Source organism: Struthio camelus, chromosome 10, assembly GCF_040807025.1.
Source record: "Struthio camelus isolate bStrCam1 chromosome 10, bStrCam1.hap1, whole genome shotgun sequence".
NCBI lineage: Eukaryota > Metazoa > Chordata > Aves > Struthioniformes > Struthionidae > Struthio > Struthio camelus.
Genome location: NC_090951.1, coordinates 26841560 through 26857631, shown reverse-complemented (window position 1 = coordinate 26857631; position 16072 = coordinate 26841560). Strand labels below are relative to the sequence as shown.

Genomic DNA, 16072 nt, shown 5'->3' with positions numbered 1-16072 from the left:
TGTCTGCCAAGGACTGACAAGGGAAGGCTTTTGGGGCTGAGGTAGGAGAGTGGTGATGGGGAGAGATGTTACTGGGAGCTCTGTACAGTCTTTCTCCCTTTGCTTTGACCCCTCCCTTTGCTCTGCCAGGATCCTGGGACCTGGCTTGGGCAGATGCTCCACAGTATCCTGCATGGACAGCATCCAGCCCTGGTGCCCTACCCCATGGGGTGGCTGTGGGATGACAACACTTTTGCTCCTCAGGGACCAGTGACAAGACACAGCAACTGCTTTGAAATCAAGGGCTCGTTTTATTGGACCGATGAACTTTGCTTTCCAGTGGCTCCGATCCGTTCAGTGCATGCTACACAGAGCTCAGCCTGATCTCTGTCTCACACATTAGTCACTATTCATTTCTTGCCAGCAAGAAAACAAAGAGATAATAAATAGAAAGCTTATTTGTGTAGGGAGGCCTGCAGGACAGCATTCAATTGGGTGCACACATGGGGCAGGCCTGTGCCTGGCCCCAGCCCTGTGCCCACATCCAGCCCAGGGGAGGGTGGCAGGAAGGACTGCAGATGGAGAAGTGATTGCCTCAGAGCCGTCCCCTGGGAAGGGGGTGGCCTGGCTGGACAGCCTGGCCCTGGGGCCATGTATGCTACTGGGCCTGCCCCCATCCCAGCAGCGCTCAGGTAGGGGTAGGGGGATATAGCAATCTCTGTTGAATTACATTAAAATAGACTATTTTAAAAAATTATTTCTAGTAGTTAAAAAATGTGTTGTTGTTCATCTGCCTCCCCATCCCCCAGCCAGTGGTGGGCTGGTGGCCAGCTGGACCCTGGAGATGCCCAAGGGATTTCAGGGCATGTCAACCTGTGCAGGGAGGGAACCCCACCCTGGTGGAGGGTGGGCCCAACGGTAGGAAGGAAATGGGTAGCACCAGCATTTGCCAGCTGCACAACCACCATAGACCTCATTTCTAGCCCAGATGGAGGAAATGGGGCTCTTTGCTGGGCATTGGGGGCTGTCCCAATGACCCAGAGAGGGTGACAGCTCTCTCTGACTGTGATTGGTGCCCTGGGGATGCTCTGTCCAAGCTTACCTCCTGCTTGGTGCCCAGCCAGCCTGCAAAGAGCAGCTGCAGGTACCCAGGGTGGAAGCTAGGCCCTGGGTGCCAGTGGGAAGTGGCACAGAGCAGGCAGGTTGGGGACTGCAGGAAGGGGTGGAAAAGCAAGTGGAGCAGGGCCACATGGGAGGGTAGCATGCCCATCCCCAGTCCCTCAGGTTCTGCTCTGTGGGGCAAAGGAATGATGAAACAGAAGGGAACAGGGTTGAAACAGCATGATGCCTCTCAGCCCTGTGCCTGCCAGCACCCTAGTCATGGGGCCACACTCACATCCCTAGCGATGGGGTGGTTCCCTTAAAACCATGGGCCTGGGCCTAAATCACATGGCAACAGTTGAACTGTCCCAATGACAGGAGGCTCTCCTTGGAGCTGGGCCGGATTTTGAAGGCCAGGGCTTTCTCACACAGTGGGAACTGCAGGATCCTCTCTCTGAGGCTGGCACTCTTGTGTTTACCTGGGTCCAGCTTTATCACGTTCTCCACACCTGCCTCCGTGCCCCCAGGGCCAGGGATGGAGCTCTCTGCCACTGGCTTGGCTTGGCTGAAAGGTTTGGTGGGTGCCTCGGGCCCTTGGGACTTGACCCCGGGCCCCAGTGAGCCCAGTAGGGTAGTGGAGGTTGTCTCTGCCCCTTGGGCCTGTGGTACCCCAGCACGAGGGTTTTCACAGCTCTTGGGTGACAGCACAGCACCCATTTCCTTGGGGGTCTCTGCCCAAGCGTCCCTGCGCTCAGCCGCTTCCTTCTTCATGGTGGGCTCAGCTTTGCCTGCTGCTCCATTGCCCCGCATCTCCAGGGAGCATCTGCCGGCCCCGAGCTCTCCATGCCCTTCTCTGATCCCACCCTTCCCATCCCAACCAGGACATCCCCGAGCACCTGTCACCGGCTGGCACATGCCCCAGCCCCCTGCCTCACGCCACGGAGCTGGTTCTGCCCCCAAGCCCAGTGCCTCCCCGTGGCATGACAGACGGCAGGCCCTGGAGTGCAGGAAGTCTCGCATCTGCTCCTGGTTCAATGAGCTGCTTTTCCTTTCAATCACATTGGGTTTCTTCTCCTCTTCCTCGTCTTCCTCCTCCTCCTCGCAGATCTGCTGCAGGGCCGGGGCGCTCTTGGTAATAGTTGTCTCGATCATAGGGGCCTTCAGCAGTGCTCGAGTGTGCTGTCTGCTGCCATGGCTGACATCTCCATCACTGCCCCTGATGTGCAGGGAGGGTGGCTGGGAGCTGGGACCTGCAGTGAGGCTGGTTGGCACCTCTGTGAAAGGTGAAAGGTCGCTGGTTCTGCCCATAGGGCTGAAAGTGTCCGACAAGTTGGTCCTGAGACATGGGGGGAATGGAGGAGTCAGAGCCCAACCTGGAGCGTGGCCATGCACTGACAAAGGGGCACAGTGCGGTCTGCGGCATAAACAGGAGTGTGGGGCCAGCAGGTGCCCTGCGTCAGGGCTACATGGGCATCCTGGTATTCTGTGGGGACCATTTTCTCCATCCTGCACCTGCAGAATGTGCTCAGTCTGGCTGTGGGCCATGAGCCAGGGCTGGCCATTGCCTGCTCTGGTCTGTGGGACTGGAGGGCCCAGTACAATGTTGGCAGGGGCACTAGGCATGGGGACCTGGAGCAGCGGGGCTCACCTGCTCTGGACCTGCTTGGCCAGGTTGTAGACAAGGCTTAGGCGGCGGCCCTGCTTCTCCCTCAGCATCCTCTCTGCCAGCAGGAAGTATGTAGCCGTGATGTGGTTGTAGCGGTCAGCCTCGAGAGCCCTAGGGGTTATGGTGGGGAGGGGAGGAAAGGGAGAGACAAGCCCAGCACCCACATCAGTGTGTGAAGGAGCGCTGCTGGCCATGCATTACCCAGGAGATGTGCTCAGAGGGACCATCCCCCAGCCCCCCAAGCCTCAGGAGCCCTTCTTTAGGGAGTCCTGCCTCAGTATCCCCTCTGCTCCCTCCCACCTGACAGCCAGACAACATTGACTGCACGTGCGGGGACACACCCCATCACTCACTCCTGGATGGTGTCCCGGTCTGCAATGTTCCCACACGTCATGGCCTGGATGATGATGTTGTGCTCCTCCTCGGACACCCGCTTGTGTGACGTGAGGGGCAGCAGGGAGTGGCTGGCAGGGGATGGGTCCACCCCCTGCAGCCATGCGTGGCCCTCAATTTGCTCCAGGGAAGCACGCTGCTTGGGGTCCCGCTGCAGCATCCTGGAGATGAGACTGCCAGAAGAGGGCATGATGCATCAATCCAACAGTAGAGTGTGTGCATAGGGCCACAAACCACAAACCCAGCACAGCTGCAATCTGAGACCTGATAGCACTCACCTCAGAGCTGCTGCAAGTCCACAACTTATTGCCCATCCAACTTCCAAGTATCCCCACCCCAACATGGACTGGGTACCCACCCACAAGGGAATAAGTCAGGCAGCACCACTGGGTGCCCACCTGTGGCAGGCTGTACTGGGGTCAGGAGGCCCGACATGCCGGTGTGGGGGGAATGAGTGGGATCAGGTGGGGAGAGGTGCGTACTCAGAGCACTGTGCTGACACGTGTGGTGGGACAGTGTAGCGACAGTCCATGATCATGGTGAGCGTCTCGCTGTCATTAGCCTCCTGGAAGGGTGGGTGGCCACACACCAGCATGTAGAGGATGACACCCAAGCTCCAGATGTCTGCAAGAGGAAGAGAAGGATGCAGCTGAGCAACCCCACTGAGAAGATCAATGCAGCCACTGCTGCCGGGCCAGTTTTGAGAACCTATAATGAAAGCTCAGGCCTTTGGCATTGCCCTGGGTGGGAGCAGCTCTGCAGGCTTTGTTGAGCACTTAGTGTCCATATGGTCTGCAGAGTGTGAGAGCAGAAACAAGGTCTGTACCCACTGCCCCATGCAGAGATCCGTTACTCTCCAGGGGAGCAGGTCTGGGCCAAGTCCTGGCACCTGAAGGTGTTCAGATTGCATCTTCCACTTTGCAGGAGACAGCTCAAATGCCAGGTCCCTTTAGAAGGGATACCTGCTGCATCTGCCCTCAGTGCTGATCCAGCAGGTAATAATGGAGCAGAGAGCACAGGCAGGAATGGCACTTGCAAGGGTGCTCCCCAGGGGTGATGGCTCCCAGGTCCTGGCCCACAGCCCCATCAAGGTTGGGGGAAGGATATTCCCTATCCCCACCTCTGAGCCAGTCTCAAGGCACTTCACAAAAGAGGTTGTGTTTTGTGTTGTTATCCTCATTTCACAGGCAGGGACTTGGAGACCAGTCCTGAGCGACTGCCCTATGCTCTACCCACCTCCTTGTCACTAACCCATGCCACCATTTTAGGCTGCCTGCAATTAGTCAGATCAACTCAGCCACGTCCTTTACTGCTCTCAAACAGACCCACCACCAGCATCACGGCATGTGTGGATGCTCGGCAGATGTCACAGGGTTGTGCCTGTGACAGAGGGACATCAAGGGGATTGCACAGATGGGAACATGGACTGTGTGACCCCAAATCCCACAGGGCAGCAGTTCGGCCCTTTGGAAAGGCTCCAACTGGAGGTGGGCCTAGCTACACACAGAAGCAGCACCAAGGACACAGTGTACAGGCCAGGTAGAGTGCCAGCAAGCCACATGAGGGAATAGGGCTCCTGATGCACATTCCTAGACGTGGGTGAAAGTTTCATACTAAAGCACAGGGGTAAGGTAGCCATTTCTGTGTATTTCTGTGTGACTGGGCATGCGCACATCTGCTTGCACATGGTACGCAGGAAACAGCATGCAACATTCACATACAGAGGAGCATGTGTCATCTCACAGATGCAAACACACAGGTGTGTTGGCCTTTCACATGCAAGAGAGGACACGTGATACAGGGTCGGATCCATCAGCAGACACAAAACCAAGCACGTATGTGTCTGAAGGCCAGGGGCCTCTCTGCAAATGTGGGACTGATGGGACAGTCCATGTGTCTATTCCATGCAAGCACAGGGAAGGGTGCTATGCGCATGCAGTAGGCACATTCCTGCCCTGGGCAGGACATCAGCACAGCATGGGGACTGGAACAGAGAGTGCAGGTACTTCCTGCAGAGCTGGCATCACTTGAGAGACACAGTTACTTGTCCCTCACAGTTACATGCCTGCCCACAGTTATAGCAGGAGTTCAAGCAGGTACAATCTGTTTTGCACAACCACATACAGTCAGCAACCACATCTCTCCAAGCAACAGAAACATTAAACCACTTCGGCTGTTTAAAGCACAAACATGCAAGTGCCCCAGCTTTTCTTTGATATGCTACGGGATGTCAGAGCATCTCAGCCTCATTGCCCAACTCCCCTTACAGCCCCAGACCAGAAGAACATAAGACAGCATCCTGATGACCACTGAAAAGGGCCAAGTGATTTGGTGGGGAAGCTAAACATCATGGATAGTCACTAATGCACAAGGGCCCATCCTTTTGCTCATCAGCTTCCGAGATCTCAAACCACGTGCCTGGCCGTTCGCCCAGCTCAAGAGCAGAACTCAGACCCAGGAGCTGGGACATGAGGGGAAAGGACCCCTGGGGCAAGAAGCACCCTGTAAAAAAAAGGGCCAGGGAGCTGTGCTCCAGGGCAGCTGCCATCCAGTGGCAGGGCTGCAGAGGTTAAACCGCTCACGTGAGTGGCATCAGGCAGCTTTCCAGCTCACACTCTAGGCACAGGGACATCGGCCATTTGCACAGGCAGGCAGCAGAATGGGGCGTAGCAGCTTGCAGGAATGCATGGGGCAACTAGGAGGGGCACTGCTCATGGGTGTGCTGGGGAACAGATGCACCTGAAGGCGAGAAGAGCCCACGGTGTTACCTGGGGTCTGAGGCTCAAGCAGCGGCAGTTGCCTTGCGGTGCAGTCAAGACAAGGGCACAGGCTGCCAATAGTCCACTGCAGAAAGCGTTGGTGCCCAAGGGCCCTGCAGTCTACAAGCTGCCCTCGGAGAGGAACAGTCTCCATGCTCACTCCCCTGCTGACTATAAATAACCTGGCATGTGACAGGCGCTGCCTGCACTGGCAGCTGCTGTTGAAATCCCACTGCTCACAAACAGCCCTCCAAGCACAGGGCCCCGGGAAACACCCCCAAGGAACAGCCCAGTGCAGGGGGGTGGAGGGAAAGGATGAACACCATGGTGCTTACACAAATCATCACCAGGCCCAGCCAAAGAGCAGGAGAGCAGCAGACCTGGGGGCTCAGGCCAGCCAAGCAACACCATTTCTCACCCTCCCATCCCATGGCACAGCCAAGGGCTCCAGTACAGCCCCAGTCTGCAGTGATCAGTGTGCTAGAGCAGGACAGGGCACAGCCCACAGGAGTGCTCTGGCTTAACAGGATGGTGGCCACAGGAAGAGGAAAAGCCCTTCCTGCCGTGACAATAGGAGGCCAGGGAGCAGCGGATGCTCTCACACCCGTCTCCTGCCCATGGCCCCACACAGGCTGGGCCTCGGACACTGCTGCAGGGAAAAAAAGCCAGCACAGCAGGACTGCTGGAGGAGAGAGTGAGGCTCTGCTCATCTCTCCTGGTGGAGAAGACATCCTAAGCTGTGCTTGCACAGCCTTGCATGGCTTGTAAACGGCTATGCCACACAGTAAGGGTGTTTGCTGCTGGAGGCAAGCATCTAACAGCCAGGCCATGCCAGGATCTGACAACCACCTGTTACAAGAGTGAAGGAGACGTTCCTGCTCTGAAAGGGACCACCCTGGACAAGCATGGGGAGGAAAGGTTGCTAGGAGCCCACCAGAGCTGACCTTGAGTCTGGGAGCCTCAGTCTCCAAGAGACAGAGACTGTTTTACCTTGCCCATGGGCCAGTGCTGTGTGTACTGGGCTAGCCCTGACAGAAGCCTTTGTCTCTGGTGGCCAGCCCCTCCCCTGGGCACAGCACTGTCAGCAAAGGTTGATCTTACACTACAAACTGCCCCCCCAGCCTCTCTCAGCCTTTGGGCACGCAGCTCTGATCTGGCTCTCCAGGATAAATACAGCTGCATGGACACCATCCCAATCCAGATCACCACCCTCCAGCACAGCTGCTGCTCACCCTCTGGGGACTAAATCAGGACAGATGCCAATTGCAGCACTCAGTGCTCAGTGCTCAACAGCAGCATTCATCTGCACGTCTCCCTTGTGACTGAAATATATGAATGCAATATATGTGTGTGCATGTGCATGCACCCCACCACAAAGCTCCCTGTTCTCTGCCCTCCCCATTAACAGTACTTATCCCTGCTCCACTCTCTCTGGGGAGCTTCCCTCCAGCACTGTGTGAACAAGGAGGGATAGGAACTCCCTTTGCATAGGGATGCAGTTCTGCATACATACCCATATGTTTTCACATCATCTTGCAGTTTCACCTCCACGCAGGGGAGCTCCTAGGCCAGCTCCATTCAGATTCCAAAGGGATATGTTTGGGAATGCTGCCTCTAGGATGAGAGCCCATGCTCCCCCCCCCCCCCCCCCCCCCCCCCAGCCCTTTAATCCTAGCTGCTCTAATTCTGAACAGAGCTGTTTGGCTCAAGTGCCTTCCAGAAGTCTCTTCCGGACACGGTTATCCTTAATCCATTTTGCATTGGGTACATTCGCTGCACCACCTCCCCATGGCTAGCCTGGGCAGAAGCAGGCTCTCTGCTCTCTATCCTTTCAAAACCACAGCTTTGTCCAAGCTCCAAACTTGGTGAAACCAGACAGCAACGGCTCTGTAATCCTGCTCCTTTTACCACCAGGCAGGGCTAAGCAATTCAGCTCAGTTGTCCTGTCTTAACACTCTCCACGCCTGCACAAACAGGATGTGTTTTGCTGTTGCTTCTTCTCCAGTCCAGGGCAATTTGCTGCTCACGCAGAGTGTGCAACTCTGTGCCCTTATAGCCAACCTATACCAGCACCAGGGACTTTTTTATTATTACTATTTATTTTTTAAAGAATCCTGAAGATAGGCTCAGGGGCTTTCCATTAATACTTCTAGCTTCTTAAGTCAAGTACCTGCAATTTATAAATCTGTATCTGCATCAGTTTTCCTAGCTTTATTTGTTTTTGCAGAGCTATGAGTTTATGCTTTTACCTTCTCTTTTAAGCCACAGCAGTTCTCAGTTTAGAAACCTTCTTTCACAATGCTGAACCTGAACTTCTTCCTTAAGGACTCCCAGTGTTTTTTTTTTTTCTAAATCCTCATGCCCCAAATTCCAGCAGAACTGGCCCTGATCCCACTGGGCCCAGCCTTCCCTCCCACGTCCCATCTGTCCCAGCAGGGCCTCACTGCACCATGCCTCTGCCTGCCTGGCTCCCCATGCCCCAGCATCACAGAATCACAGAATGGTTTAGGTTGGAAGGGACCTCTGGAGATCACCTAGTCCAACCCCCCTGCTCAAGCAGGGTCCTCTAGAGCATATTGCCCAGGATCACATCCAGACGGGTTTTGAATATCTCCAGCGAAGGAGACTCCACAACCTCTCTGGGCAACCTGGTCCAGTGCTCTGTCACCCTCACAGTCAAGAAGTTTTTCCTCATGCTCAGATGGAACTTCCTGTGTTTCAGTTTGTGCCCATTGCCTCTTGTCCTGTTGCTGGGCACCACGGAGAAGAGATTGGCCTCATCCTCTTGACACCCCCCCTTCAGATACTTACGGCCATCATGAGGCCTTTCACCAAGATAGTCTCCTCAGTGCCTCTAGACCCTACAGCCCCACTCTTCTTGTGGCCAGGAGAGCTGGGCAGGCTGGGAGATGAATAGCACCCCACCCAGAGCACCAAAACAGAGCAAGCAGCCCAGCTGGCCTCCAGCCAGGGACAGGAAATGCTCCCTGGGCAGGGCTGGACCAGAGGAAACTTTCTGAGCTCCTCCTCAGAAACAGCAGCATCACAAGCAGGTTTCATTCCAGCATCATACCTCAAAAAAAAAAAAAAACCCACTAGTATTGTTTTTCCATCAGCTGATTTCTAGAGCTGTTCCTCCTGATCAACACCCCATTAGTACCCACTCAGAGGGCACTACAGCAGGTTTAGGGCCTTTTTCCTAGCAAGAGCTGTTGTTCTGCTCTCTGGGGCAGGGGATGGTCTAATCAGGAAGAGTCACCCTGCAGAACCTCCTACTCCAGTGGCAGGGGCAGGGCTGAGCAGTTTTAGCATCCCTGGCACATGATTCTTCCCTGCAAGGTTAGCGGTGCCACCTGCAGTGCATGTCTGAATACTCCTAGTTCCTGTTCGTCATCAGGCTATACCAGTGCACGTAGCCGAGTTGGAACCTGAGGCTTCAAGGTGCACAGACACCAGACTGGCAGGGCCAGACTCCAGGCAGAGGACAGCAAAAGCAGAGCCAGACTATGTGCAAGCAAGCAAGTGCATCCATGTGTCACAGCCCACCTGCTAATAAGGGAGCAAACACACACACGCTGAAGGGCGAATGCCAGCTCCCATCACACGTGGGCACATGCTGTACACAACTGCCCTTACCAACAGCCGGTGCATCATACTCATCTCCAAGCAGGATCTCAGGTGCCGAGTATGCCAGGGAGCCACAGCTAGTGGTGAGCATCTTGCCAGGCTGGAATCGGTTGCTGAAGCCAAAGTCTGTGAGTTTGACCACCCCCTGCTCCTGGAAGAAGACTACGTTCTCAGGCTTGAGGTCACGGTGCACCACATGCAGCTTGTGGCAGTATGAGATGGCATGGACGATCTGTGCAAAGTAGTGCTTGGCACGTCCCTCAGCCAGGCCGCCCTCGTGCCGCATGATGTGGTCAAACATGTCCCCGCCGTCACCCAGCTCCAGGATGAGGTAGAGTTTGGAGTGGGTGTCGATGACCTCGTAGAGGCGCACCACGTTGGGGTGCTGCACCAGCTTCATGCAGCGCACCTCCTGCAGAAGTTGCCCTGCTGCCTCGCCTGCCAGCTTGCTCTTGTCGATCACCTTCACAGCCACCCGCTGCCCCGTGAAGACGTGGCGGGCAAGCTTCACCACAGCAAAGTGGCCCTTGCCCAGCGTGCGCTCCAGGTCATACAGCCCTGCGATCTTGCCCTCACTGCAGCCCTGGGCCCCAGCCATCACGCCAGTGTCAGGCAGGGACGGGCACCGGGACACTGCAAGACAGGACAGCCACTGATCACCACGGGGTGAGGGACAGGACACCCAACACTGGGCACCGCAGATGCCAGGCGCCCCAGGTGCTGCCTCCCTGTGCACGGCACCCACCACCCCAGGCACCCCGGACACTGGGGCCCCCCCTGCTCCCAGACAACAAGACACTAGAGACCCCAGAGGCCTTGGGCATGAGGACCCCAGCACCCTGGGCACCTGCGATACCTCAGCCCCAACACCCCTGAGCCCCCAGCACCCCAGGTACCCTAACACCAACCTCGGGGCAACCAGCAGAGCAGGCCCCCACCATCCCAGGTTCCCCATCAACGTGACACCCCAGGCACAGGCCCCCAGCAGGGGGTCACCGAGCACCCCCGAACCTGGACACCAGGGTCCCAGCACCCCAGAGCTCCCGGGCCCCCAGCCCCCCGACATCGCTCCCCCGAGCGCCAGCACCGCAGGGCCCCGGCACCCCGGGGCCGCCCAGCACGGCCAAGGCCACTACGGACGCCGGGGCCAGGCCGGCCACGGCCGCACCGGGGCCGCACCGGGGCCGCACCGGGGCCGTGCGCAGGCCGCGGCCGCCGCGCAGCCGTTACAGCTGCCGCTGCCCCCCTCCCCCCCCCCCGCGCAAGCGAGGCGGGAGGCCGCACTCACCGGCGCCGCGCAGCTTCGATGCCGACGGCGCTGCGGCTCGCACGGCACGCCCACCCCGTGACGTCACAGAGGCTCCGAGCGCGCGCCTTAAAGGGGCCCGGACACCGCCCGCCGCCGCCGGGTGCCGGCGGAGCGCAGCCGAGCGGCGGCCGGCCGCCTCGTACAGCGCCGAGCACCTGCGCCGCTCCTGGCCGGCCGTGCCACCGGGCCGCCGGGCCGCCGCCCCCCTCCCCTCCCCGGGGCTGCGCGGAGTCCCGCTGCGCCTGGCTCTGCCTGAGCGGTGCCCTCAAGTGGTGCCGCGTCCCTGTGGGCAGCCAGTGCTGAGGCCGGGTGAAACTCGGTGTGCTTTCCGGAGCTGATTCCCCACCAGACATCCCTCCGGCTGGATGTTGTGGGATCCCTGGGTGCAGGGATGCGGATGGGCCTGGTCCCTGGGCTCCCTGGCCTGCAGGGCTGCCACTCGGTGCAGCATTGGTGTGTGTGGCATGGCAGTGTGTCACCTGTCCGTGCGCAGCCCTAGCAGAGCCTCTAGGCTGTCACTGGTTGCTTCGTGGGATATCTGTACTGCTCAGGACATGGTGGAGGCCAAAGTGTAGATGGACTAGAAAAGATGGCTGCAGCCAGCTGGCTGTGAAACACCTGGGTCCCCAGGAGCAGTCTGTGCAGAGCCTCTTTCCCCTACCTCTCCCCCAGGCTGTCTTGCCTGCACTCTCCATGTGTGCTCCTTCTCATGTTGCTTCTCTCCGCTGCTGGCTGTTGTCTTTCTTGGGTCCAAATCTGCTACTGTTGGGGCCAGGACACTGGCTGAGGGACTGGCCAGGGACAGCCAATGCTGCTCTGTGATTAGATCCTGCCACACACTACAGCAGATACACAGGAAGTAGTCGCGTCCTGTGGGCGCTCCCATCCCCTTGGGGTGTCACCTTGTTGTGGGGGGAAGCAGATCCCTCAGCCATCACTGCAGCCTTCCTACAGTGGACAGCAATTGGAGTTTATTATGTGATGGGGACAAAAGCTGGAGGTGACAAGGGACATGGGGGAAGTTGCAAGACATCCACAGGAATGCTGTGATAACCTTCCCTGACCCATTTCATGGCCAGGTGTCCCTTCTCCCAGGGGGATCCTGCTACTGCTCTCTGGAGGCAGGCTGTAAATGAAGTAATATGTAGCTGGAGAAATCTCTTGAGGGCAAGTGAACATGGAAAAGTGAGTGTAAAGGAGCTCAGAGGTCACTAGTTCCTGCCCATGAGCACTGAGGAAAGCAGTGAGTGCTTGTACCCCTCTTCTTGGTGCTTGGCAAGGAAGCCTGTGGCCATGCTGTGCCCCACAGTTCCTACCCAATAAAATGAATCCCAAAGACACAGGAGGTCCCAGACTCTCAGGGAGCAGGCAAGGTGCCGTTCCACAACAGCCGAACAAGAAGAGTAGAGCAGGATTGGTGGTGGTAGCCAAGGTCAGGCACAGTCCAACAATCGGCACCACTCTGCGGTGACATGGCAGGTCCAAGGCCAAACCAAGAAGCCAAGGGAGCAGGCCAGGTCTGGCAAAGGACAAGGCTGGCATGGGCATTGCTGCAACACAGCTCAGGCAATGCGACGGCCTGAGCTTAAATGCAGCTCTCACACCGCTGTTTCCTAGCAGCCTGATCCCAGGTTACAGCTGCACCATCTCAGAGCTGCCCTGGAGCTCCAATACAGTGCAGCGGCTGCAGAGTAGGATTACAGGGAAGGATGGTCATGGGCTGGGCAGGCAATTATGGCCTGTTGGTCCACTCAAAGTGGAGGTGCTGGTTAGCTAAGGCTCGTGATCCTGCCTTGTTGGTTCCAGGAGATTGCTAACTCCACCACTTCCCTGAGAGCATCTCCCTACACAGCCCCGAAGACCACCTGCATCCCAGCTCATGGTGGGTTTGGGCTCCCCTTGGGAATGCTGATGTCCTTGCCCAGCTGCCCCAAAGCCTGCATGCCTAGCGCTGTCATTCATCCTGTGCTGCCCCCACAAAGGCAGAGGTGTGTTTGGCAGTCCCCTGTTTCCATTCCCAAAGACCAGGCGGGTGCTGAGAGCCCTGTCCCCAGCCCTGGGCCCTCCACAGTCAGGACCATTGGACCATTCCCATGGCGGGAGCCGCTGGACGCCACGGGGCAGCTCGGCCCTCTGAGCTCTCCCCAGCCCCAAACAGAGGGGCTGCGAGAAGGGCTGTGCACCCCAGTGAGCTGGGCTGCAGCTGCCGAGGGCCCCTGAGCCCGCGGGTGGCTGACGCCAACCCCTGGAGTGCAGCTGTGGCCCTACTCATTAGGGCCTGTTTGGAGCCCGTGGGGCCGCGGGTGGAAGGCTTCTGGGAAGGCATTAGTGGTAACGAGGGAGGCCATGCTGAGAGCTTTTTAATCTGCAGGAGGAGCGTCTGCTTTCTGCACGTCCCCACAGCCAGTAACGAGCTAAATGAGCCGGCTGCCCACTCACCTGGCCACTTCCAGGAAGAGACGGCCCCACAGTGGAGGGGCAGCACCCTGCTGCTCTGCCCATGGAGGGACAGCAGGGGGGCCAGGGCTGTGCCCCACAGGGCCCCAGCACCAGCCCGGACTCAGTGCTCCCAGCCTGACCCTGCAAGGCCTGGGTGGACCAGATGATGGGGAGGGTCTTGCTGGCCCCCAGCACCACATTGGAAATGCCTTTAAGTGGGCATACTGGGGCTGATGGGAGTGCAGGGGTACCCAGACGTGCTGTGTCCCCAGGGCCTACATTGGGGTGGGAGCCCATCCTGCACCAGAGGCCTTGGGAGAGACCTCAGGAGGCAAGGGGGGCACCAAGACTAGCTGATGCTGGGGTCCTGCGGGAGACAGCTCTGTGTCCCCTTCTGTCCCCCCACGGGCAGAACAACAGGGCGCTGCCCCTCTGCTGCAGGGCCGTGTCTTCCTGGAAGCGGTCCGGTGAGCGGGTGGCCGGCTCATTTAGCTCGTTACTGGCCATGGGGATGTGCACAAAACAAACGCTGCTTCTGCAGATTAAAAAGCTCTCAGTGCAGCCTCTCTCGTTACCACTAATGCCTTTCCAGAAGCCCTCCACCCACAGCCCTACAGACTCCAAACAGGCCCTAATGAGCAGGGCTGCCAGCCCTGCTCAAGGGGCTGGCGTCAGCCGCCCGCGGGTTTGGGGGCCTGTGGCAGCTGCAGCCCAACTCACCAGGGCACACGGCCTCTCTTGCAGCCCCTCTGAATTTGGGGCTGGGGTAAGCTTGGAGCCAGGAGGGCCGAGCTGCTCCGTGGCAGCCAGCAGCTCCCGCCACGGTGGGGCCTCGGGATGGAGATGGGGCACTCAGCATCTACAACAGGAAAAGGAGTGGGAATGGAGGGGATACCAACCATGCTTCTGCTTTTGTGGGGGGCAGCACAGGGTGAGCCTTGTACGGTTACAGCACCAGATGCAAGGGCAGCTGGGTGCTGGGCACGAGGGTCCCAGCTGTGTACTTTGCATAGGGGGACCCAGCTGGGTGCTGTGCATGGGGGGTCCCAAAATGAAGGCTGGGCATGGGGAACTCAGCTGGGTGCTGTGCTGTGTGCTGTGCACAGCAGCCTGCAGTAGGAGGAAATGCCCAACAGCAGAGCGGCCCCTCGTGGGGCTCTGCCATCCTGCAGAACCTGGGCACAGGGGCATGCAGGCAGATGCAGTGCGCAGAGCCTCTGCTGAGTGTTTCTAGCAGCTATGTGAATCTGGAGGGGAACGGGGCAAAGTGGATGGGGTCCCATGCCTCATCCCCTCTGACCCAGCCCAGCCCTTGGTTACAACCTGATCCCAAGCAGGGAAATAGCTCTTGCTAGGCTGGGGTAGGATGGGGTGGGCAGAGGTCAGAAGGCAGAGGAGAGCCTGCAAAGAGCCCTAGGTCTGCCATTGCCACCATGGACCATCCGTGATGCACGCTAACACTTGTCCTTGCAACTATGCAGCTTCCTTCAGGTTTTGGAGTGGCAACTGAGCACCTCACAGCACCAAGCTCCAGGTCCAGGATGTGGCTGTGAGAGCCAGTGATGGGGCTGAAGATAACAGTGCAGCCAGTTCTCCTTTCTTCCCTATGGTGGAGTCGAGCCCTTGATGCGGACAGGAATTCCTCTGAGAGCTCTTAGTTCTGGGAAATTTTAGGCTTTCAAAAGGGTAGATGAGTGAGAAATGCAGTTAGCACAGACAGGAGCCCAAAGAATCTGTAGATGGGTAATGGCCAGGAGAAGAGGACTTTTGAAGACTGTAAACAGACTCTGTACTATGGCTGGATTCATGCCAGGAGCTATTCATATGCAAGTTTGTCTTTGAAAGCATGCAGAAAACCCTGCATATCTTGGTAGAGGAGTCTGTAGCCTTGTAGGATTCTCTAGCTGGGAACTGAGAGACTGCAGTCTAAGTGCCATTCAGATATGGCTGGAAAGCGAAGGACTGTGGAAGGAAGGTGGCACTGCTCTGAAGCAGCAGCCAGCTGCAGTCAGCTCAGAGGTTTCTCAACAGGCAGCTTGGAGGAAGGATGGTGGAGTTGGGCTGGGCACACCAGGATGTTCCTCTGGCATCACTCATCCCTGCCATGGGCTTTCCAGGTCCTTTTGGCACCACAAACGAGTTAGTGCCTGGACATAGGGAGGGTAGTTGGAAAGGCACCGGACACAGGGCATTTAGAGCAGGCTTCCCAAAGCTAGAGGGCATGGCCCTTGCCAGTAGAGGCCAGGAAGGGGACATGAGCTGATGCCAGGACTATGCTGGCCACAGGCTCACGTGGGAAGATGAGGGAGGCAGCCCTGGTTTAGAGATCCCCATAAACCTGCTTTATGAAAACACGCAGCCCCTTGCAGAAGGAAACGTGCAGGGAATCTAACCCACCTCCACCCCACAGCCATGGGGCCAGGCATGGATGGAGGTGGCATCTCTCCTCTGGGTCAGTGTCTGTGCAGTCTGTCACTGATCCTCCACTCCCAGAGCCCACAGGATGCCAAGGGAAGTTCTGCCTGGATCCCTGCACAGAAGGCAAGTCACCTCTCAGCACCCATAGAGGCACCATGTGAGCAAATAGGGAGTTCAGGGCAACAGAGGATCCATTCCTCTTCACAGCCATGCAGGGCGCAGAGAAGCACTGTGCATGAGTCCTCCCTCCTGCACATTGCCCCACCAGCTGTGTCTCTATCCAGACAAAGCCTGGTTTTCAGAGAAGCCCACCTACCTGGTAGTTAGCATAGTCATGTGGCTGCAGCACTTAATTAATAGAAAGCCAATATAAATTCCAGT

At 57.7% G+C, this 16072-nt stretch overlaps 1 protein-coding gene across 3 annotated transcripts; it reads right to left on the bottom strand.

Annotated features, from left to right (window-relative positions):
- Nucleotides 1–267: 267 nt before the first annotated feature.
- Nucleotides 268–11544, bottom strand: LOC104145302 (SNF-related serine/threonine-protein kinase-like). Of its 3 annotated transcripts, none has more exons than XM_068956026.1 (6): nucleotides 11496–11544; nucleotides 9535–10158; nucleotides 3622–3763; nucleotides 3100–3312; nucleotides 2729–2857; nucleotides 268–2416 (listed from the first exon to the last, which is right to left on the bottom strand). In XM_068956026.1, the coding sequence occupies exons 1-6, from the start codon at nucleotides 11527–11529 to the stop codon at nucleotides 1420–1422; spliced, it is 2139 nt and encodes a 712-aa protein (XP_068812127.1). In that variant the 5' UTR covers nucleotides 11530–11544; the 3' UTR covers nucleotides 268–1419. The 3 variants fall into 3 exon arrangements, with proteins under 3 accessions (XP_068812127.1, XP_068812128.1, XP_068812129.1); XM_068956027.1 differs by lacking the exon at nucleotides 11496–11544 and adding an exon at nucleotides 10814–10872; XM_068956028.1 differs by lacking the exon at nucleotides 11496–11544 and adding an exon at nucleotides 10434–10555.
- Between the last annotated feature and the right edge of the window lie 4528 nt (nucleotides 11545–16072).

Coding starts and splice junctions, on each gene's coding strand:
- LOC104145302 (XM_068956026.1), bottom strand. CDS start 11,529: ATGGAGAGTGCAGGCAAGACAGCCTGGGGGAGAG. Junction 10,159..11,495: donor CAAGACAGCCTGGGGGAGAG/GTAGGGGAAAGA, acceptor CCTGTCTTGCAG/TGTCCCGGTGCCCGTCCCTG. Junction 2,417..2,728: donor GCCAAGCAGGTCCAGAGCAG/GTGAGCCCCGCT, acceptor CCCATGTCTCAG/GACCAACTTGTCGGACACTT.